Raw genomic sequence first — 24,812 nt, forward strand, 5'->3', positions numbered from 1 at the left:
AGATTTATCTATAAATATGTTTGGATGGATGTATTAAAATGACAGGGATCACAAAAGCACTGTATGGTTAAAAGATCCATAAATACTGTCCACTAAAATAATGCTTTGTGAATCATTGGAATAGTCAGTTATCAGATACGACTTACTTTATTGATGATAATACATTTAATTCCACTTGGAGGTTTCTGTTCGTAGGCCTGTGTGAAATTATTGTTACACCGGCACAATCTTGAGTAGTTTCTGTTTATGCTTACAATTTAAAATTCATTAAATTATATCTACACATATCATGTGACGTAATTTCAAGTCTGTTGGAAGGCAGGAACAATATCAACTAACAGAAAGCAAATGGCGGTTGTTTGTGGCATGTGAGAAAAATGAATGCGAGGACTCAGTGCTAACAAACAGCACTAAATGCAAGATTTGCACTTTGCATAATTTCACATAATTTACTTAAAATTTCACGTAATTAGGCAAAAGGAAATTATGCAAATTTTGCCACCCCCTTAGTTCATCAAAGACATACTGACATTTTATGGACTGCAGGCTGTTACTTATTACTACTCTTGACTAACGTGTAGGTATTACAACATGAGAAATCACAAAGTGTGCACCATTGTGGGGAATTCATATTGATCCCTCTGCACTGGTCTTTAGTTAGTGATTAGAACAAGAATGTTTCATCAACAAAATATTTGAGTTCAAATCGCAGCTTTCCTCTTGAGTGACCACAACAACCTTTTTGATGATCAGATGTTAATATAACTTGCCCTCTTATGTACCCTTTTGTATTTGGAAAGTGTATGCACCACTTGTTTTTGCCTTAAAAAGCCATTTATTTGAGTGAGCAACAAGCAGTATTTCAGTGGTTTCTCCTATGTCACTTACCTAGAATGTAGACTCTGCTAGCTTGGAAGTGTGGATTCTGCCTGTCTAAATCCAAGGAGATTCTGAATAGATGACCATCTCCCTCCTCCCTTCCACAGGGGCTTGGCCTTGGTGATTGTCTCTCTAGCTCCCAGGCAACCTGAGCCCTCCTCTAACACCTGCACTTGTCCTTTAAGTTTGTGGTGCGAACCCCAAGACAGCCACCTCCATTTTGAAAGGCCAGCTTTTCCTGCACCCTAATACAGCCCAGTGAGCCAGAGTCTTAGGAGACTGGTAAGATCCCAGATGTTCTGGGTATTCTTGTTGTTTGTTAAAAAGTGTATTTCTCCTACCCGTGGCTGTTTAAATTAGGCTCCTCGTGTTAACTAGGTGCTTTTAAAGTGCTGTGTTTTTAACCCGTGACTGTTTGAAATGTCTCTCCTAGTTTTTCACAAAGACTGCATCAAGCTCCCCCCCACACTTTTTTTCAAAAGGCTACATTCACCTCAGTGGTTAACTAGATTGTGTTTAGGAGACTGCTTAATCTGCTCTGTGATTTATACTCTATTTGGAAAATTTATACACCACTTGTTTCTGCCTTGAAAAAGCCATATATTTGAGTGCAGGACAAGCAGTATTTCAATGGTTTCTAATCTGTCACGCACCTGGAAAGTAGACCCCGCTAGCATTAAAGTCTGGATTCTGTTTGTCTGTATCCAAGGAGATTCTGAATAGAGGATTGCCTCCCTCTTCCCTTTTACAGGGGCTTGGGCCTGGTGATTGGCTCCTGAGCTCGCAGGCAACCTGAGCCCTCACCTCTCACCTGTAGTGGGCGTTTGTTTGTGGAGGGAAACATAAGACAACCACCTCCATTTTTTGAGCCCACCTTTCCTACGCCCTAACACAGTCCAGTGAGCCAGAGGCTGGTAAGACCCCAGACTTTCTGTGTATTCTTGTTATTTGTTAAAAAGTATATTTCTCCTGCCCATGCCTGTTTATATTAGGCTCCCTGTGTTTCAGCAAACCTAAGGGCTTTTAAACTGCTGTTTTTTAACCATGACTGTTTGACATTTCCCTCCTAGTTTTTCACAAAGACTGCAGCAATTCCCCCCCCCCCCCATTTTTTCCTTCAACAGGCCACATAGACCTTAGTGGCTAACTAGAGTGTGTTTAGGAGACTACTTAATCTGCTCTGTGATTTAATCGCTATTTGCCTTAAAAAAGCCATACATTTGAGTGTGTGACAAGCAATATTTCCATGGTTTTGAATCTGTCCCTTACCTGGAAAGTAGACCGTGCTAGCTTGGAAGTATGGATTCTGCCTGTCTGTATCCAAGGACTTTCTGATTAGATGAGCACCTTCCTCTTCCCTTCCACATGGGCTTGGGCATAAAGTAACTTGGCACTTATTTACATTTCTATTGGTTGTTGCATGTGTTGTTGTGATTGGTTGCTGGGGTTAGTATTTCTACTAGCTTAAGGGATATGGTTTGTGTTCTAATTGGTACTAGGGCTAGGGTTCCTATTGGACAAAGGTTTTTAGGTTCCTTTTGTGATTAGTTGTCAGGGCTAGGGCTGTGTTTGGCACTAGTGGTAAGATTCCTATTCGTCTAAAGTTTTTAGGGCTCCTGTTGTGATTGGCTATCAGGGGGGCTAGGGCTGTGATTGGTTGATAAGGATAGGATTCCTATTGGTCTAAAGTTGTTAGGGTTTCTGTTGTGATTGTCTGTCAGTACTAGGCTGTGCATGGTACTAGGGCTAGGGTTCCTATTGGTCTAAAGTTTTTAGGGCTCTTGTTGTGATTGGCTGCCAGGGCTAGGGCTGTGTTTGGTTAATAGGGCTAGGGTTCCTATTAGTCTAAAGTTTTTATGGTTCCTGTTGTGATTGGCTGTCAGGGCTAGGGCTGCAATTGGTTTCTAGGGATAGGTTTCATATTATTCTACACTTTTTACGGTTCCTGTTGTGATTGGCTGTCTGGGCTAGGGCTGCGATTGGTTGATGGGGCTAGGATTCCTGTCGGTCTAATGTTTTAAGGGTTCCTTTTGTGGTTGTCTGTCAGGGCTAGGGCTGTTCGTGATACTAGGGCTGGGGTTCCTATTGGTCCAAGGTTTTTAGGGTTCCAGCGGAGATTGGCTGTTAGGGCTACGGTTGTGATTGGTTAATAGGACCAAGCCTCCCATTGGCTCTAGGGTTAGAAACCTGATTGGTTAGGGCTAGGGTTACATTGGCCAAGAGGGCTATTTAAGCCTAGGGCTCAGGACGTCTCAGCCCAGGATCAAGGCTAAGAGTGGAGAGGACAGGGCCAGTTGCTTGCTTGAGTTGGGTTGGGCCTAGGGACAGAGATACTGGCAAATTTTCTATTTTTCAGAAACTACCTTAAACCCTCCACATCCCCCAAAATCAAACACAATATCAGCAAAGGCATCCAACTCATGCACCACAATCAAAACTCATACGGATTGCAATGTCTCAACAATAACCACAAAATCCCACATACCACACCTATACACATATCCAAAACAACTACAACATTAAGACATCTTCATTCTCACACCAAACACAACTCTGTCCATCCAGACATGACCAGCAGTATCTCACATGCACATCCTTCACAGGAAACCACTACATCAATACCTCCTCTCACTACTCTACAAAACCTAAACACATAACACCTATCAGCACATCAAAATAACACAAACATTCATAATACTTTCTGTCACACCCACTCCTACCCTCATGACTACACAAATAATACAAATCCTGCAAATCTTTACTCCAAAATTCTCACTCTTCACAAACCTGTACCACATACACCCCATCACAGCAACATTCATTCACCCGCCCCTCCTCCATTGCACAATTTAGAGCCTTAGAATATGATCCTCATGCTCCTCCATCACCCCTAAGCCATACTTCTTCCACTCTAAACAGACGCAAACAAAATAAACAACAGACCACTCTTAACAACTTTGCACTCCCCTTTCTATTACACAACAAGGCTACTCCACAAAAAGAACTAAACTCATCATGTCACTCTCAGCCACCAAGCCCACCACCAACACACATAGACCCAACGAAATGCCTCCTAAACGTACTGGACGAGGAACATAATATAGAAAAACAACACTATTGTGGCCCTCATACAGTTATCACAACTAGCACACCTGCTACAAGCTCAAATTATACTGCTCACCCTTCTCCAAAACAAAATGACCCCACCACCAAAACACATTTTCTAAACTGCCCGCTCATAAATGCTTGAACACTCTAAAAAAACAAGCACCACATCTAGGACCTACTCACTGACTTACTATTCATAACAGAATCATGGTTAGGAGATGACATGGCCCCAGTGTTGTATGAAGCTGTTCCTCCGGGCTATCAAACCATCACACAATACCATAAAGGCAAAAGAGGAGATGGACTAGCTATTATAGTCCAACGACTAATACATTTCAGTAAAACAGAAAACTTTTCAATACAAGGTTGTGAGGCCCTCATCACCAGATGCAACCCTACACCAACTTCCTCCTGTAATTGTCTTCTCCTTTACAGACCTCTGCCTAACAACTCAGCATTCCCAAACACATTTCTAGACACAATTTCAAACCTTATAATGTTATACTTCAACCTCTGCATTCTTGGGGACCTAAACATTTGGTTTGACAAACCCAATATGCCACATCCAAAAAACTATCACCACTGGCCTAGTCACATTGAACCTACATCAGATTGTGCCCAATCCCACAACCATTGCTGGACACACCCTAGATGTCATTTTTGCAAATCCAGAACTAGTTACCACTCGAAGCATCCTGCCAGTCACATGGTCAGACCACCAGTTGGTAACTTTCCAATATAAAACACCACAAATCAACACACCCAAGACCACCTTACATACAGACATCTATCGACCATGGAACAAACTAAATTCTGAAGACTTAGAAACACAACTAACAGCCAACACAGATCTAGACACAAGAAATGCTGTTTGAAACTTTATGAGTGGCTACAGGAAGCTTTTGATAACCTAATACCACTCAAAAAACTAAACTTGACAAAAGAAGACCAATACCTAGGAAACATACAGCTCTAAACAAACAACACTCAAGACAACCTTCACCTACACAAACTTAAAAGAATATACAAATCATCAATCAAAAAAGCTAAAAAAGGTACTACTCAGAATTCAAAATGCTTAATATGCAAATAAAGATTTTTTTTTAATTCTCAACAAATTTTGAAAAACTAAATTCATGGAAGGAACCCATCCCATTACTCAAGATTTCACAGACAAACTGGCAAATCATTACGCAACTAAGGCAGACACATTGGACTCCTATTTAAAACAAAGGAAAGCCACCAGCACCGTTTCCTAAAATCCCCTTCAAGAGTAAGCCAACCCAACCTCTGCACTCTTTAAACAAATAACACAAAGTAAATTTATGGATTTGTACAGAGCAAGTTGACCTTCCGCCAGCCCTTCCAACCTTTGCCCAGCACACATCTTCAAGAACATTCTTTTATCTACCTCTGCTGCCACACCAGTGAGAAGAATCATCAATGATTCTTTAACTACGGGAACCTTTCCTGAAGACATTAAAAAGGCATACGTGTTCCTGTTTAGTAAAGAACACCAACCTGGACCCACAGGACTCCAACAACTACAGACCAATTACAAATGGACCTTTCCTGTGCAAACTGATAGAAGGACCAGCATCCACCCATATGTCGCAATTCATTGAAGATAACTCCATACTTTCAGACTACCAAACTAGATTCCGCCCGGGAAAAGGCATTAAGGCCCATTTTTATACTTTTTTTGCGCCACACTTGTGTCACTTTTTGAAGCAAAAGTGGTGCAAATTTACAAAATACAATTGTATTTTGTAAGTTAGCGCCGCTTTTGCGTAAACAAAATTACGCAAATACGGCGCAAAAAAGTATAAATATGGGCCTAAATCTGCACTCATCACAATCTGGGATGATCTTAAATGTACAGTGGACTGCAATGGAGTTGCTGCACTACTTCTCTAGGACCTCTCAGCTGCCTTTGACACCGTTGACCGCAGCACCATAATTCAAAGACTCCACAAAGCCAACATAGAAGGAACTGCTTTCGAATGGGTCACATCCTACCTTCAAAACAGAACAAATGTAAACTATTCTCCCCCTTTCTTGTTGAAACCCTATTTAACAAAAGCAGGGGTCCCTCAAGGATCAGTCATCTCACCTATGCTTTTCAACATCTACATGATGTCATTACAAGGATTGATCAATGGATTTCAACTGATGTGCTACAACTATACAGATGACACACAAATACTCCTTAAATTGGAATTCCCCAAAGACATTGGAATCTCACACATCTTCAGTTGCCTCAGCGCTGTTGATCAGTGTATGACTTGGAGCCATCTCAAACTGAATGCTTCCATAACAGAAATACCCACATGTGGCGAATAAAAAAAAATATGACCCAATGTGTGCCTGACCTGACAGTCTAGGACCGCCTCTTCAAGTATCTAAGGAAGTTAAAAACCTTGGAATTACCATTGATTTCAAGTTAACAATGAATGCCCAAGTGGACGAATTAACACAATCAAGCTTAATCACCTTAAGAACTCTGCAACACATCTTCCCCCACATCAGATTTTGACACAAGGTCCAGGCTACTATTTCTCTTGTACTGTCTAAACTAAATCACAACAATATCATCTACCACTGATCATCTCCTATCTACTATGAGAAAACTACAACACATTCAGAACTTGGCTGCCAGACTACCACTACATGTAAAGCCACAAGCCCACATCTCCCCTGCCTCGAGGGCACTACATTGGTTACTGGTTGCCAGAGGATCCACCTTCAAGCTACTTTGTATCACCCACAAAGCAATACAAGGAACAGGACTAATTTTTATCAGGAATAAAATCACCAAATAAATTCAACAAAGAAACCTCTGCTCAAGATTGGCATCCCGCCTTAAAACATCACTATACAAGGAAAAACTATAGGTGGTACATCCTTCTCTGTTCAAGCAGACAAACTATGGAATTCATTACCCCTAAATATAAGATCCACAGTAAACTATCTTGTCTTCAGAAGACTACTCAAGACTTGGCTTTTTCCTTCATAACTACCATATCCAAACAGCAATGGACTGTATATGCCGGTGTTGGTAAATATGTAGAACCAGATTATGTTTATATATATATATATATATATATATATATATATATATATATATATATATATATATATATATATAAAGATGTGCATTTCTTTAAGAAATATGAATAATTACTATTTCATAATAATATGTACATACTCTTTAAGCCTGTTTAACAAATGTATATTTACTCACAGTTAAATGTGTGTGTGTGTATATGTGTGCATGTATACCCGTATGTATACAATGTATGTGTTCATATATATATATATATGTATACCTATATATGTATATTATTCTATGCTTAACTTGTTTATAGGTCATTGCATAGTTCCTAGATAAATTGTTAGATTAGATACTTATGAATCCCTGATTTCATTTTATCTATCACAATGAGCAAATGTTATCTTAATTATTTTATCAGCAAGCATTTCACTATTGAAAATTGAGGAAAGGTAAAATAATGTTTAAAAAGTATACAAATAAATGAGCCTCAAACATTGTAAATCTTGAAAGTCTGTGCTTATACAACACAACTTTAAATCTCAAAATATTATATCCTTTATTATATTCCTTATACGTATATTCCCTTATTATGTATTTACGCATCTATTTATCACTCTAGTCCTACAGTCACAAGGAAAAAAAATGAAAAAAAAATTATTACTCTCTCGTAAGCTTTACTCTTTATTCACAACACCCTATACCTCGATCAATCTATCCTTCATCCCCACTCTCTGACTCATCCATCATCCCAAACCCATTTTACTTCTGTGATCTCCAAAATCCCCCTGCCTAAGCTCTTTCCTTCTCTACTGCTTCTGGCTCAACTCTAACTTCAGTTGACGACTATTATCTCCCAAACAACCCTACTAAATTCTCCCTCAATTATCTCACCTTTGACTCATCCAAAACCCTTCTACTGCTATGATCTCCCTAACCCCTTTCTACAGACACTTCCCTCCTCCATCTCTCCTTTGCTCATCCCAAGCCTCATCCTATTACTATAAACTCCCAATTAACACTTCTGGATTCTTCCCTTCTCTATCCCTCCATTAATCTATTCAAACCTGCTAACAAACTTACATATCCTCGGCTCAAATCAACTAAGATTAATACTGTACTCATATTTCCCTATACTAATCCACCACTAGTCCATTTGGGTTTCAGAGCAGAGTGCTACTTGCCAAAAAGCAATTTAGCACCTCGTCAGGGGCAGTAAGTGCTAGATAGATACAATTACAATTACTGCTCCTTTGGGGATTGGTCAAGATTAATTTGTACATCAGTGGTCAATTTCTGTAATGATAACAGATGAACTAAGCACATTTGAATGGAATGTGAATCAGAGAAATTCCAAGTGGTTAAGAAGCACTCAGATTTTTTGCACAATTTGACTGAACATCCCTGTGAGGCAAAAGGAGTGTGCTATAATGAGGTGTTTGGTAATAATTCCTGGAGCATTAGTTCATGATAAACAGTCTTAACTGAACAAATCAAGTTAAGGGTGATTCTGGGTTCGGGGTCTTTAGCTGCTGGTACAACTGTTGTCTGGTGTGCAGTCATTCAATGTGATCGGCAGGGGCGTAGTTTAGGGTGAAGGGAGAGAGGGTTTGGTTGTTTCACTCCTTTAATAAATGTATATTTTGCTAGTTGGGCACAGGTGCTTTTAGTCGGATATAGTAAGGTGTCTGTAGCATTTCACTAGGGATTTTAACACACACAGATGAAAACACACACAGACTCTCTCCCTCTATTTGGAAATACTTTAAAATGTTGGTTATTTCACAAAATATTGTGCTTTTACTCATTAAGTACCCCTACCAATCCGCATTCCTCTCCCTTTCGATAACCCCAAAGCCCCTCTCGCGTGCCCTGCTTTGCCCTATAATATTTTTGTAATATTAAGTGCCATCATGATAGATGAGAAATCTAAAGCTAACTTCCACCCACCCCTTTAAATCATACTGGCCAAGCTATGCCCCTGGTGACCAGGGCTATGCCAGAAATCAACAAATTGGGGATGAGGTATGGGTGTAACCCTGTTCATGCCCACCTGCTTTTGAGTCTATGAGGTGTTCTCTTCTTCTTCCTGGGTGGTCACTTTGCTCCGGCAGCCCCCAGCAGGTGGGGCCATCGTGCCTGCTCTGTGCACCTCCACCCGCATATTGGCGGAACAGTGCAGGAGGCAGTCACTGATGCCTGCATTGCGGCCCATGCCTAGGTAACCTAACAATGCTGCTGTAGCTGGGGCAATGGTCAGGGGTGGAACAAGTGGCTGGGCAGCTAGTGATACCTTGGGGGATGCAGGTACACGGTCAGTGTGGCCTGCATGCTTTGAGAGGGCCCGAGACAGAAGCCTGCACCTGTCACTAATTTGAAGGGCCCGACGCCTGTTGCGCCAGCACCACTTGGCATCTATGTCTGGTTTGGTCAGTGAGAGGAGCTGGCGCTGATTTCACTAGAGGGTGCTGTGTCATTGATAAACAAGAAGGTCTTCAACATGAATCACTGTCTAGGAGTGCTACTCGATACACTGGATCTGCTCACCTTCCCCAAAGAGGAGAAAGGACTTGTGATTCCATAGTGGTCTTCCCAGGGAGGGTATCAAAAAGACATCTAGTTCCAAAGTGCTGCAGTTGGTTGTCCTCAGTTCTGTGTCTTGTTAGAGATCTCTTATGCCACCTATGAAGGGGATATAGGGCCTTGCACAGTATAATCACAAAAGCCAAAATTGTAATCATAACTGCTGAAACTAGGTTTGCCACCTTCATAGAAACAATACCAGCTGTTTGATTATTTTTTGCTCTTCTGGAACACCCAAAAGCCTGTAGGTGAAAAAATCGTAACAATGTCAGGAGTCTTTTGTAATATGTCAGTTATCATGGCAATTAACCTTTTTATGATCTAATAATCAGTTCGAAAACATGTAGACTGAGAGTTAGCTGTAGAGCAATAAACAACCACCTGATATTGCAATGTAAATCAGCAAAGTCCTCAAAGTATTGAGCAGAATTACTTTACAAAGGGACTGGATTTTCTGATTACAAGGGTGTGTGACTCAAGCACGTAATGAAAAAGGAAGCTTGAATTGAAAAGATGATGACAGGAAGTTTATGTAGACAGAATGAGGTCCTGAAAAAAGGGGAAAATAGATTCAATGGTAAGTATTACATTTTGGCGGTTGGCAGCACACTGTCTCAAATCCCAGCACAGTTTGCCCCTTTACATCCTGGTAAAGGCAGTTCACAGTTAGTGGTAACTTCAAAATTAGCTGTCGTTTTTCACCAAAGTTGGTGCAGACATTGCTGATCTCTAGACATGTTTTTCTGGGTTTAGCCCTTCCGCAGTAGAGAGCAGAAGTAGTAGTGAGCAAAGAAAATTAATCTGGAGTAGCTGGAAATGCTGCCAAATTCATCTCAGGTCACAGGAAAATGATGATACATTCATTCAGAGTTTGGGAAAGCCAAGGAGTGGCAGAAAGAAGTGAACCTTTAGGCAGTGAGATTGAGAGTTAGCTGTAGGGCAATAGGCAACCATCTGATAGTGCAATAGAAATCAACAAGGTAGCATTCCTCAAAGTATTGAACAGAATTACATTACCAAGGGAATGGCTTGCCATATTACAAGGGTGTGTGACTGAAGAACATAATGAACAAGCATTTGCAATGCAACGGGTCTCGCGTTTGCTTGTGTTAGAGCTAATAGCGTTGTAAACTCCTAACCGGACTTTTCACTCGAATGAAGCCTATCAGCAAGAGTGCAATTATGTACGTAATCGGAAAAGTGCAATTAACTGTCTAACAGGGTCGATATTATGCAAAGTGATCGACTTCTGCCAAGCGAGATCGCGTTACGAAAATAGAGAAAAAGTAGTCCACGAACCGGACGGAAAACAGCGAGCCTCATATGTTTTCTGTACTTGGTCAATGCGCTCAAGGAGGGCTAACCACCGGAAAAGGCATGCGTGCCTTCCACTAACGAAATCAAGCAGATTCTAACAGGCAAGCCCACGAACCAATGAAAGACACTGACGTGACTTTGATAGGGCTCCGAGCCCTTTTTAATTCCTAAAGCGCATGCGACGCATGCTCGACCCTAAAAAGGGAACTTGAAGTGAAAAGATGGTGGCATGAAGTTTACAAAGACATAAAGAGGTCTTGAAATAAGGAGAATATAGGCTCAAGGGTAAGTATTACATGGTATACATTAAAGTATGAGAAAACGCTACAGGTCCTCTGTCTATAATACAAGCAGATACTGCCAGTTGTGATCTCCCAGTATGGTATGAGGTCGCAGCAAATGGTATTGAAAAAGTGCTGAAAAAGAGGCCATGCAATGATGTTGCTGGTGAAGTATCCAAATTGAACATCAGAAACAAATTAGGCAGACTGCAAGATAGCTCTTACAATAAAGTGAGAAATGAGAGTAACTAGGACACAAATTGCTCTCACCATAGGTTATCCCTGTTGGCTCTGAACTCAGATGAACCTAATGGGGTACTTATCAAGTAGATAATTTACTGTCCCCAAAATAAATGCAGACATTGCTCTGTTATAAAAGAGAACACTTTATGCGCAGAAAGGAATTTGCACATATGTACAAAGAAGAAAACATGATATCGAAATTGAGTTGAGACTGAATTATGAAGCAGGACATAGTTAAAGAGAAAATTAATATGGTCGCAAGAATTTGACCACCGTAAGATTGGATGATCTAGGTAGGACAAAAAGATTTAATTTCCTAAGACGAAAACATTTACTTTCCCAAACCTATAATAAGCAGCAGGTTGAGTGAAAGGTACTAGGATAACTTCTTACAGTGTCATTACAAATTTAACAGAATTTCCTGGTTGGTAATATGGCTACTGGTCTCCATCAGGAATTGTGAGGTCTGATAAAAAAAAAATCATCAAACCAGTAAACCTGTGGTGGAAATTGCTAAGAGGAGGGGAAATAATGGGTGATTTGTATCAGAATTATTGGATTCAGTGTCTCCATTTCTCATTGCAACCTCAGGGTTCCACACAGAAAAGCAACTAAATACCCACCCCCCCAGATATCGAAAGAATGTGATGAACAGAATAGGGTGTAGTTACGTGGCTCTATTAAACAATGGAAAGAGGGAAGAAGAAGAGAGAAGGAAACTGATAGGTTTAATCTCAATATTGAACAGTTTGGTAGATTAGATGGTCTGGATCAATGACTAATAATATCGTCTCACACTGAAAAACTATGAGGATTTGGGTGTACTATATGCTATGGTTGTGAGGCCTTATTGTGCAGTACACTCATGAGTTCCATCGTAGGTCCAGACATGTAGGTTTACTTCACCTTAAGCTCAACCCTGGTAAACTGTGGCTGCAAATAGTAAGGATTAGGGAAGGAATAATGTATAAAGCACTTAACAGCACCAAACTACGAAATAAGAAAGTCACACAGCATGAAAGCAACAAGACACCAATTTATAAAAATAGACTATATTTTTAAGAATTTTGAGATACATGTCTTACTTAACAAAATACAGCTCTCTGCCATAGGACTCTCTAGGCTTTCCATAGGGGAGACTTATATATAATGTTAAGGGATAGGGTGACTCTGCCATTGGTTTAAATGGCAAAGTCAATCTGGCAGTGAAAACACTGTCCTTTCAGTCTGGAGTGGCAGGCTAGGGGCCATTTTGTACTTAGTCACACACAGGGTAGCACAAACAGTACTGCAGGCCTGAGTGTGCACTCTGCTTTACATGTCCTGTCTACCCTGGTACCATATACTAGGTACTTATAAGTAAGTCAGTCCTTGCCAATTGGGTGTATCCAATTATACATACAATTTGTATGAGGTCAGAACACTGGCACTGAGGTCTCAGCAGGCCGTAGTGGACTCTCAGAGTTGAAAAACCAGCAGCATCAGCCCAAAAATGTAGGGGTGAACATGCAATAAGAGGCATTTCCTTACAACTAAGTGTAGACAGGATAGAATAATTCTCAAAAGAGGAACCTACTGGACATATTCTATTGGCCATTAAGTTATTATTCCTCAACTAGAATAACTCAGGCTTGGACAATTGATTTCAAGATGAAGGTTGGTAAGAGTTTACAGGAAACACAAATATTACCAACATTCAACAACATCTAGAAATTAGCCTGAAATCTATGACATAGAGACAACTTTTTTTAACAAAATATTATAGATGCTGACTTTGTCTGTGCTTACAGTGTGAAACAGTGTGAGTTGAAAACATCAAAATAAGAAACCCAATTCTGCGCAATATGATTGTGGAACAGATTCTTGAAAAACAGGTGATATACTACACCATTACTGTGTTTAGCATTCCAATCAGTAGGTAACAGGATAGGGCCCAACACAAAACTTGATGGAGTTGCTTACAAAAAAGGAACAAGCACTGAAGGAAGCCCTTGTGAGATCTTCACTTTGTGGTAGGACACACAGTTTCTTTTTTAAGTCCATGTCACATTGATTTAGCTATGAACATAGACACAGGATCGGATTCCTCCTTCAACAGAGAAAGGAGCAAGAATCACTAGTAAAAAACAGACTAGATCTGTTTTCCCATCTCAACAGAGAAAAGAGATAGGAAACCACTAGAAACATAGAAACAAGTGCACAGTGTATTTTAGGTGCTCTCTCATTAAACGTCTGAGATGTTTTAATGTTAGATCAGAGACATTTTTAAATGAGAGCAAGCAGACAATACAGGAAAAATGAAGATCATACAATAAAGTGATAAAACAAAAGATGGAACATAGTGCCAAAGACATATGTTTGATTCATGAACTGTATGAGACTGTAGGTTCTAATTTAGTAATTAGAAAAAGAGAGCACAAAAACATATTTTATTGTATAGATCTTGTGCATTGTGCACAAGTTGGTATATTTTCATATATTGTGATTTATGTGCATCTTGCTATATTTTCAGGAACAAATGATAGTGTTTCCATTCAGCAGGACATTCAAGCATTCTAGTCTTGTGACATTTTGTGCTAAATAGTTGCTATTTTTTCTGAAAGACTGAATGTGATACATTGTTACCACACCGTTTGTGCAGTATCTATTGGAACACGACTCATTGGATCTCTTAAACTTGTTTCTGGTCTCCTTCCCCACAGCACCCACCATGATTATCCTTCTGCTCATTTGGCCATGCCAACTTCTGACCTATTATAAGAGAGAGTCGATGCTCCCTAGAAGTTGGATTCTGTACAAATGCTACTCCTGATACGGTTTTTACAGAAATAGTTGGACAAAAGAAGCAGCTGGTCAAGAATAGCCAGAAACAATGAGTGTTAGTGAGGTGAAAGCCAGGGAGAAAAAGGTTCTAGTAGGAAAGGCATGGATATGAGCGGTGAGGCCGCTTGGGGGATACTGAAACAAACCTGTTACTGGCTAATCTTTCTTGCCCACTTGCAAACTACTTTGATAGTCATATTGTTTTTATTTGAAGATGATACATAAGTGCTGGTTTTTCCATCTAACTTTTCAATTCTGTGTATCAATATAGCTGCAAATTGAGCTAGCATTTCTTAATAAACATCTAGTGGACAACACTGACATGAAATAACATGACTGAAATTGTAACAAATGACTACCTTTGGTTATAAACAATATATCTGAGACTGATGAGGAATTAAACGAAGACACTGGATATTTTACTACTCTTGGACTGGGAAACAATAGGCATTTTCTGAATTGAGAGTAATATATTTTTTAGGCCATCATTACAGGTCAAGTCATAATATTGAATTATTGAAACAGGAGCGTCCACCAAAAGTGGAATTATGAGTAATGTGGTAGTACAGCATGGAATAATATAACATGCAGTATTAATGCAAGTGGCTCTGGGGACAATGCCACCTTAAAAAAAAGCCTGAATCTGTTATTATCGTGAAATAATCAATATTGTAATCCAGGCACAGTATTACCTCTCGTAATGCCACCCCATTTATAATGTGGCTCTTAGAAATACACAATTTAACCAATAATAGTCACAAAGAGGCTATCTTTAGCAGCAACAGTGAATGAGCAAACAGTCTAATTGTATTTGTTGATTTAGTTGCTATAGTCAAACAAACACTGTTGCAGGAAAGTCAAAACACTGTTTCTCCATGACCCAATCTGCCTCTACCTGTTAGGAGAGTTATTTAAATGGGTATCAGTGCCAAAGAAACAGGATAAAAGGACTATCCACATTTAGTTAAGGTACTCTGGGAGGAAGTTCAACTATCATGAGTGACTAAATATCATAACGTGAAGGATCACACCATGGCTTACTTAGTGGACACCTAATTTCAAAGCTGATAGAGTCTACAAAAGGGAGCGGTTATGAAAAATCCTGTTAACAATTGGGAAACGCCACCCCGCTTTCTATGGAAGAGGATCAGAGTAGGGAGATGCAAGAAGAGGAATAGTCTATAAATGTTAAGAAATGTACACTTGCACTGACCTCACCCACAGCTGGTACTGCACCAGAACCATATGATATTTCTGTATACCTCTTTACCCCACATTAATGCTGTATGATTCTCACAAAATCGTACAGTGTAGTGTCAATTTCTAGTAGCGTTCCATATTCCTGAGAACAAGCAATGCTTGTACTGATGTTTACATGAAATTGGTAAAATTGAATCACACCAGATATGAGAATTAAACAGAGAGTGAAAATACATTTTAAGGCCCAGATGTAGAAAACTATCATTCAATGAAGGAGCACATCCCCACAAAAAGGAGTTCCCATATGTGCCACACAGTGCTATGGCAATCTATGCTCTATGAGATCAGAAAAATATTTTCATGTTTAGCCAAGGTTTTTTTTTTTTATATTGGTGAGGGCCTGGAAGCTCCCCCAACAAAAACATGTAAAAAACACACCTTGACAAAAAGAAACGAGCATTGGGTAAATTAAGAGTCTAGTAACCATGTCCAGGCCTATGGGTTTGGCCAAATCCTGTTACAATTGCTATTAAAGTATAATCAACGAATATGCGGCAAATAGACAAAACAATAGTAGCATGAATGTATTTAATGCCGGAGTCTTAAAACACTGGTTTATCTCTTCCTAATCTATTCTGCGGGTCAAAAAAATTACAAAACCATTTCACAGACTACTGTCTATGTGGGAAAGGGCTTCTCTCTTCCACGTTATCTTAACTTAGCCCATCTACACTTATTGGAGAAGATTAACCCATCAGTGCTAGAGATCACCTGGGAAAATGTACACTTTTCAATTAAGCAAATTTATATTGTGACTGAATTTGAGCATCCACAAAATGTTTTTGCAGTGTGCAATTTGCAAAAACAAAGATTTTTTCCTAGAGGCATGTTTGTTAGGGACGGGGCTGGGGATATGTCAAGGGCTTGTGCAGACTTAATTCCATTTAGGCAGCCTTATTTCGGAGCAAAACTGCTTCAGCTGAATTCGTGATGTTCAGTGGGAACATAAATGTCCCCTTTGAGCATTGTGTACTCCACTGCCTATTCAATACATGAGACGCAAAGTACTCAATTATAATCCTAGCTCTACATAATGACAGAATGTAGTGTAATTGGTGTTATTCGTGTGCACTACGCATCTAAGATGAGCTGGTATCAATGGGCCCTTCGACCCATGTGACCCATGTGGGTGAAAGTGCTGCGGGCTGCAGATATCAGAAGCAGGGCAGGCTTTAGCACTGGTGGCGCCCGATGCAACAGTCTTTTTTAGCAACCCCCCACCCCATGACCACCGCCTCTGATTCACTCACCACCACCTGGCAAATGTGTCACTCATCTGTGCACATCCTCCCTTTCACATACACTCCTTTGTTTTAAAGCGGTTGTAAAGGCTTGCTTTAGTACGTCACTCAGCTATCCACATAAAATATAGTTCTGTTCTTTGCAGCAGGCATATTAACCCTCTGCACTACTCTATGGCAAGTCAAAGCGGCCACTAGACAAAACGCCCATCTTTCTCTCCCTAACAGGAACATTAATCACAAGAGGTATCTTTACATTTGAATTGCTTCCTGAAGGCTGGACGCACAAGGAACTTTTCAGCAGGTGCTTTAAAAGGCAAGTTCGTAATTCATTGCTAAACACGGCGCCCCCCTGAGATCAATGCCCCCCAATCTGGGTCAGCACCCCGTACGGCTGCACCGCTCGCACTGGCCTTAAGGCAGCCCTGATCAGAAGCCCCTCATCCATTCACCCACAAGTCTCTTGGGAGCTAGTGTGTTGTTATAACAACGGGAAGGCGCCCACTCTTCATAGGCAAACGGAGGATGCCTTTGCAAATGGAAGCACAGAAGCAGTCGCATTTTCTAGATTATTGCATAAATTTGGCATCTCTGAGAAAAAATTGTGAAGAATTGGTTATTGACTGTCCACATTTTATTAGGACATCATGGATGTGCCTGAAAATAATTAATTTTAATAATTGTATATATGAATGTTTTGATTTCGTTATAATTATTTTACGTTTGCCAGTTTCTTCCTGCAACAAATTCTACTTGATCGTGAATTCAGAAAAGGCGGTACATTTTATTAAAATGGTTTTGTTCAAATATCTAATCTTTAACTAAAAGAATTTGCAATTTATTCAAATGGAGAGGTTCAACAACTGATGGTTACATATTTTTTTTTTCCATAGGCAGGCTAAACATTTTAAATGTCATACTTAGAAAATACCGAACTTTCAAAATGTTACTGCAAAAATCGTAGAACTAACATTTTCAGCAATTTTAAATACATCAGTAAATTTACATTCCAGTCTAATTTGTGTACTTCTTTCTATTGATAGTTTGTGCTCTGGCCCTTATGCATGCCTTCGGGTACCAAAAGATGAAATAGCATCATGCGTTTAGCTTGTAACACCTTCTGTGACCCAATATCAACTAAACACAAATGTTGGACCGAAATACGGTCGAGCTGCTTAAAGACCATTGCACACAACTGACGTTGAAAAACTGGCACCGTTTTGTTTACTTAATCTCTGGGAAAGTCCAACAGGATTCAAATGCATAGCCAATATCTGTTGCGTTTATATTTTAAGTGTTTTTCTTGTTATGCGCGAAGTTCAAAATAACGCAATTACGCATGGTCACGTAATTATGCTACTATTTGGGAAATATTCCTAATTCTGAGGCAGGGAATAATGCAAAGCAAACGCGAGTAGCTGTTGTCTACATTATGTATGATATAGCGCCTTTTTTTAAACCACAAAGCACGTCCTTGAGCGCAAAATGAACCCAAGGAGGCATTTTGCGGCAAAATATAGCGCAATATGCCGGATATCTCTTAATAATTAGTTTCATGTCTAATTTCCCCAAAATTACACATAACTCCGCAAGTGGCAACTACGCAAATTTAACACAACCCTTGCCATAACCCTTGTCCCCTCTGCAGGTAAAGAGACTATGCAGTGGTACATTGTTCAGTACCCTTGGCTGGACTATCATCCCCGTCAACCTCTCTCTTTCCAATGGGTAGGAACTCACTTTTAAAATTGTTTTGATGCTATCACTGCAGTTCTTTCCTCGTGCGATCTACCGAAGCGTGGAAACTGCAGAAATAAATCTTTGCACTTCTAGTTCATTCGAGGGGGGGTGGGGGGGGGGGGGGTGGGATGGTGACTGACCACATTCCCAACCTCCTCCTGTAGGGTTAGCGCCTCAGGACAAAAAGCAAAGAGGCAGTCATTTTCTACTACCAGGATAAATATGTTTTTAAAGTTCCCATGAAGGACCTATTAGATGCAAAAGTACTTGGTTAAGGAATCAATATAACGCCCATCAGAGTGCACTCGTTCTGTTGTATATAACCAAAGTACTAGGTGAGTTGCAAATCTCTCCGTCATCATGAACTGGGCCAAATACAGTAAGCAGGGTTCCGAGAGCTGCACGTTTGACTGCCCGCCCCCTTGTCTATCAGGTTCTTAATGTCCGGTAATTATTTGTTAGTGGCACTCCGCATAGCACAGTCTGCTGCAATTCTGCATGTATTACTCTCTATGTTTGTGCTGGGTGAGTCTGTTTTCCTTTCACTGTGGCTATCTTTGTGCTTTGTCCATATGACAAAATACATTGTGCGAACAGGAGTAACTCCATTTGAATACTTAGCTTCCACATTCAAAGCATTAAAATGAAAATATTTATTTTATAAAGCTTGTTAGTGTCAGATGTGGGCACCCACACACGCCTCTCTAGCTAGAGGATTTTTGAAAGAATCTTACCAATTTATGATTTGTGCTTGAAACTGAACAAGGGCAGAGATATCCTCAACGTCCTTCATGCTCTTTGCCTTGAAAGGCTCTATGACGAATTTCTTGATGGTGAGTCTTATTGGTTCAAATTCCCCACTCTGATGAAGCAACTCCCAAAGTCGGACGGTATCACCCAGAGAAGCCCTACAACGAGCAAGAAAATTACCAAGGAGGATACACACATACTTTATTTGCAAACCCCTAGATCATGGGAGTGCAACATAAAAACCAGTTCATTTGAGATATGTGTACATACCATCAGTCTATACCAGAGTCATTTCCATAGTCAGTGGCAATCCTGAAAATGTGGTGTGTCACTGGCCTGCCTAGATCCATGGTGAGCACCACTGTGGTAGAGTTTTAAATATTTATGTCAAAAATATGTTTCACACTGGGAGTCGGGCGCACTTACATTTTAAGTATCTGCTGAGAAGAAACATTTATACTGTATTGTAACAAGTGTTAGGAACCTTGGTCATAGTCCACAGTTCATGAGTATGTGGGTTGTTACAGCTTCCAGTTTTCACTGGGATGTAATATGATGCGAACAATGTGCCAGGCAAACGAACAGCAAACCAAGCATTCACAATTCTGCACAAACTCTGCTATTAGAATGCATAAGTCCAATAGCTGATGGATGTAGAGTGGGATGCAAGGAAAGAGTAGATATATATATATATATATATATATATATTTTTTTTTTTTACTGAAACAAACAAAAGTTACAGGGACGATATGGTTAGGCACACATTTTAAATTTATAAAACCATAGAAATTCACCTGTTATAGTTTGAGTTATCTCACCATGCTCAGTTATATGATCAATAATTTTACTGCAGATAATACAGTGAAAATATCAATGATGTTATCAAAGACGTAATGAGTGCCATGATTTGTGGGGTAATAAGCAGTGCATGGCGAAGGCACGAGTTATTGCGGCCAACCTCTATAACCACCCAAACCGGTGCTGCGTAGGACATTTGGCTGTGCGCAGCGGGGGTTGGCTGCAGGGCCTGACCTGTGACCAGATGCTGCAGCAAACCCCCCGTAACCACCCAACCCCACGCTGCAAATGGCCTATGACCATATACAACAGGAGTTGGCCGCAGCCTGTCTCTCTGTGTGTGAGAATATGTGTGACAGGGTGTATCTGGGTGTGAGAGAGGCTGTGAGAGTGACTGTCTGGGTGTGAGACAGGGGGCGTCAGTGTCTGTGTGGGTCTGTGAGTGGGTGCATGTGGGCTTCAGTGGGTCTGTGAATGGATGTGTGAGTCTGAGTGGGTCTGTGAGGAGGTGCGCAAGGGTCTGAGTGCAGCTGTGAGTGGGTGCACAAGGGTCTGAATGGGTCTGTAAATGATTGCATGTCTGAGTGGGTTAGTGAGTGGGTATGTAAGGTTCTGAGTGGGTGTGTGAGTGTAAGAAAGAGACTGAAAGAGATGGGGAGAGAGAGAGAGAGAGAGAGAGAGGGAGAGAGATAGAGATATTTTTAGGCTTTGATGGATGATGTACTTAGAATTAGATATTTCTGGACATATTGAAAAGAAAAATGAATTTGTCAATTAAAAAGAGTGAGATCGCCGTTCAGTATGAACCTACAACTTTTGACGTTTAAAAGAAATTGAAGAAGGAAAATGACCATGGGCACACCTGGAGGGGAAACCCTCAAACTTCAGTGTGAGGGTCTGTGACTGTAGCCTGTAGGGCATTGGTGACTCCCCACTGTGATGTTTCCAGACATACCTATGACAGTCAAACCCATGCATATGATTGGAAAGAGATGTGAATGTTCCATCACTAGAAAGGTTTAACAGTCAAAACACCAGCAAATAAGCAAACACACTGCCAAGCATTACTAAGATTTGAAACTTCAGCCTCCTGAGTGACAGCACAAGACCAAGACCATTTGGCCAGAAGTGACTTTGTTCATCTATGCATCCAAATGTAACTATAACATTAGTCCCAAACATCTTGCCGGTCTTACTGGAGAGACCACTGCAATTACAATCTCTCTCTCTCACTTCCATCCTATTATGGGATGGACAAGAGAGGGAGAGAGAGTGAGTGAGTGCCAGGACTGCGGGGGGAGCCAGAAGGCCCTCTCTGTCCTAGCCGTCTCCCTGCATCCTGTGGGAGCTAGCATTGCTTCCCCAAGCAGGGAGTGGCTTTTAATAGCTGCTCCCTGCTTGCAGGAGCAATGTTTTCATCTTCTTCCCGCACCCAAATTTGCATTTAGGGAAGACAGATGAAAACTCTGCTTTCTGCAAGTGAGAGCTGTTAGACAACTCTCACTTGCAGAAAGCTGTTTTTGTTTGCTTTTAATTGGTGGGAGCTGATAGCTCCCACCAAGCAAAAGCAAACAGCTATGCCCAGAGGTGGGCACCCTGCGACTTAGCAGGCCAGCCTTCAATGTAGCCCTGGGGAGGTGATGGTCCCCGCAGAAGAGGGGTGGGGGTGCATGGTCCTCCTGCTTTAAAATACAAACAAACCCCAGGAGGTGATGGACCCAGGGTTGGGAGGAGGCCAAGCCCACCTCCCTACATTCAAATATAAACAAGACCTGGGGAAGTGGTGGTCCTGCTGCCGGGAAGCCCCACGCCCCGCACACTAGATTCAGTTAGAGACCGGGTCGACTGTGCATCGATCCGGTGGGCCTTGCGTCGAAGGTCCGGTCGCAATGCAGGCGCCGCATCGATCTTCTCCTTGCAAAGTCATGCTGCGTCATCCCGGTTCGGCATGCAGTGAATTTCTCACAGCAGGGCAGGCTGTGCGTTGTTTTTAGTAAGCTGTGCGTCGAATTTTCGCCCACAAAGAGTCCAGTTGCAGGAGTGAAGTCTTTTTTGGTCCTGAGACTTCAGGGAGCAGGAGGCAAGCTCTATCCAAGCCCTTGGAGAGCACTTCTCAGCACAGCCAGGGAGCAGCAAGGCAGCAGGGCAACAGCAAGGCAGTAGCCCTTGTCAGAAAACCAGTCCCAGTGAGTCCTTTGGGCAGCCAGGCAGTTCCTCTTGGTAAGTCTGGTTCAGGGATTCTTCACCAGCAGGTTTCTTGTCCAGAAGTGTCTGTGAGGTAGAGTGTCTACCCCAAGAAGTGTCTAAAGTCTGTGGTTCTGAGTCCTCTTCTTATACCCATTTTGGCCTTTGAAGTAGGCTTACTTCAAAGAAAAGTCTCACTTGTTTGTGAAATCCTGCCTTGCCCAGGCAAGGCCTCAGACATACACCAGGAGGTTAGAGACTGCATTGTGTGAGGGCAGGCACAGCCCTTTCAGGTGCGAGTGATCACTCCTCACCTCCCTCCTAGCACATATGGTTCATCAGAATATGCAGGCTACACCCCAGACCCCTTTGTGTCACTGTCTGGAGAGAGGTGCAAACAACCCAACTGTCAAACTAACCCAGACAGGGAATCCACAAACAGGCAGACTCACAAAAATGGTTCAAGCAAGAAAATGCCCACTTTCTAAAAGTGGCAATTTCAAAAGAACAATCTCAAAAGCAACTTTACTAAAAGATGTATTTTTAAATTCTGAGTTCAGAGGTCCCAAACTCCACATGTCTAACTGCTCCCAAAGGTAAGCTACGCTTTAATCACGTTTAAAGGCAGCCCCCAGGTTAATCTATCAGAGAAATAGGCCTTGCAACAGTGAAAAACGAATTTGGCAGTATTTCACTTTCAGGACATATAAAACACAATAGTATGGCCATCATTACAACCTTGGCGGTCGGTGTTAAAGAAGCGGTAATACCGCCAACAGGCCAGCGGAAAAAAAAATGGAATCACAACCATGGCGGAAACCGGCAACATAGACAGCCACTTTAACACTACGGTGGTAGAAACAAACACTGCGGCGGTAACCACCAACAGACTGGTGGAAGACAAGGTTCCACCCATTGTATTACAACATGCCTATCTGCCACCTTTTCCGGGGCAGTACCAACGCTATCAAAAGCATGGTGTAAACCGGACTTGGAACGGAACCACTCACCTTTCCACACTCAAGGAACAACCAGGACGCCATGGAGCCCGAACTACAGGTTCTGCCCATGCTGGTCTACCTCCTCTTGTATCAGGAGCAGGAAAGACGCCGGCGATGACCACGGTGAGTACTGCACTTAGCACACAGGGGAGGGGGGGGGGAAAGAGAGTGACACACACATGCAACACGCAACACCCCCACACCCCCACCCTCACCCACAACACCATACACACAAATACATGCAGCAACATTACATATACACCCCATCACCCCCTGGAAGAACACAAGGACAAAAGGAAATGATTGTAACAAGTGTAATCTATTAAATATCAGATAGGCCAAATTCAAAAATTACTATATACAAACATGTACACCAACTGCACAAGTCCGGATAGAAATCAAATCATTGTCCGCGGATCAGTGTCTCAAAATGCATGGGCGAAGCCCACACAAGATACCTGAATCGAAACGGAGAGAACACTCCAGGGGCATCAGATGGAAAATAAACAGGCACCTCAGGGGGAGGGGGAGGAGGGCACCTCAGCCGGATGAACGGACGACGCCACTGCTCCATGAGGGGGCTCCATGCCCACTGCTGTATCCTGGGAAGTGCAAAGCCACAGTCTCTCAAGTCTCTCCAGTGGGTGGTTTGCCCACTGCATTATCCTGGGGAGTGCAAAGCCACAGTCTCTCAAGTCTCTCCAGTGGGTGGTATTCCCACTGCTTTATCCTGGGGAGTGCAAAGCCACAGTCTCTCAAGTGGATAACAGTCTCCACTGGTTCTGGAGGGGGGTTGGTGCCCAGAGTGCTTCATCCTGCCAAGGACTGAGGTAGTGGATGTGAATCTCCACTGGTTCTGGAGGGGGCTTGGTGCCCAGAGTGCTTCATCCTGCCAAAGACTGAGGTAGTGGACACGAATCTCCACTGGTTCTGGAGGGGGCTTGGTGCTCACAGTGCTTTATCCTGCCAAAGACTGAGGTAGTGGATGTGAATCTCCACTGGTTCTGGAGGGGGCTTGGTGCCCAGAGTGCTTCACATGCAGTGTGGCAGGTCCCATTCCCTCACCAGGGTGTGTGTGCCAAGAGATTGCCTGGGAACAGGCAGCATGATACTCCATGGAGGCAGGGACACACTCCACCCTGCTGCGACTTCGCCTGCCACCTGCAGGTACAAACAGTGTTGGGAGTCATGCCTCATGTACGCTGGGCAGGGTCCAGGACGTCGCCTGTAACCTCAGACGGCTGCCCACTGGGGATGATTGCCATGTCAGCAGTGGTGCCACTGTGTGAGCAAGTTGCAGGGCTGGTGGTGGTGCTTGCGGCAGTGTCTGTTGCAGAGGTGCTGGCGGTGGTGCATGTGTCTGCTGCAGTCTCGGACAGATGCCCACTGGGGATGATGCTGGGGACTGTTGCTGAGGCAGCAGACGTTCAGGTTGTGGTGCTGGTGGCGATGCAGGTGGCAGTGTTCACCGCCATACAGGTTGATGTTGTGGTTGACAGAAGGGGTGACTCTTGTCCCTCATCCAGACCCACCATGCACTGTCCTGACCTGC

The 24,812-nt window shown here is 42.1% G+C and overlaps 1 protein-coding gene across 2 annotated transcripts in view; it reads right to left on the bottom strand.

Moving 5' to 3' along the window:
* Positions 1 to 24,812, bottom strand: part of CIITA (class II major histocompatibility complex transactivator) — a 249,070-nt gene that overhangs the window by 62,234 nt on the left and 162,024 nt on the right. For both annotated transcript variants that reach the window (XM_069210170.1, XM_069210169.1), the window contains exon 14: positions 19,262 to 19,435. In XM_069210170.1, coding sequence (XP_069066271.1) covers positions 19,262 to 19,435 — 174 coding nt within the window. The remainder of the gene's footprint in view (positions 1 to 19,261; positions 19,436 to 24,812) is intronic.

The sequence above is a fragment of the Pleurodeles waltl genome, chromosome 10, assembly GCF_031143425.1.
Source record: "Pleurodeles waltl isolate 20211129_DDA chromosome 10, aPleWal1.hap1.20221129, whole genome shotgun sequence".
NCBI lineage: Eukaryota > Metazoa > Chordata > Amphibia > Caudata > Salamandridae > Pleurodeles > Pleurodeles waltl.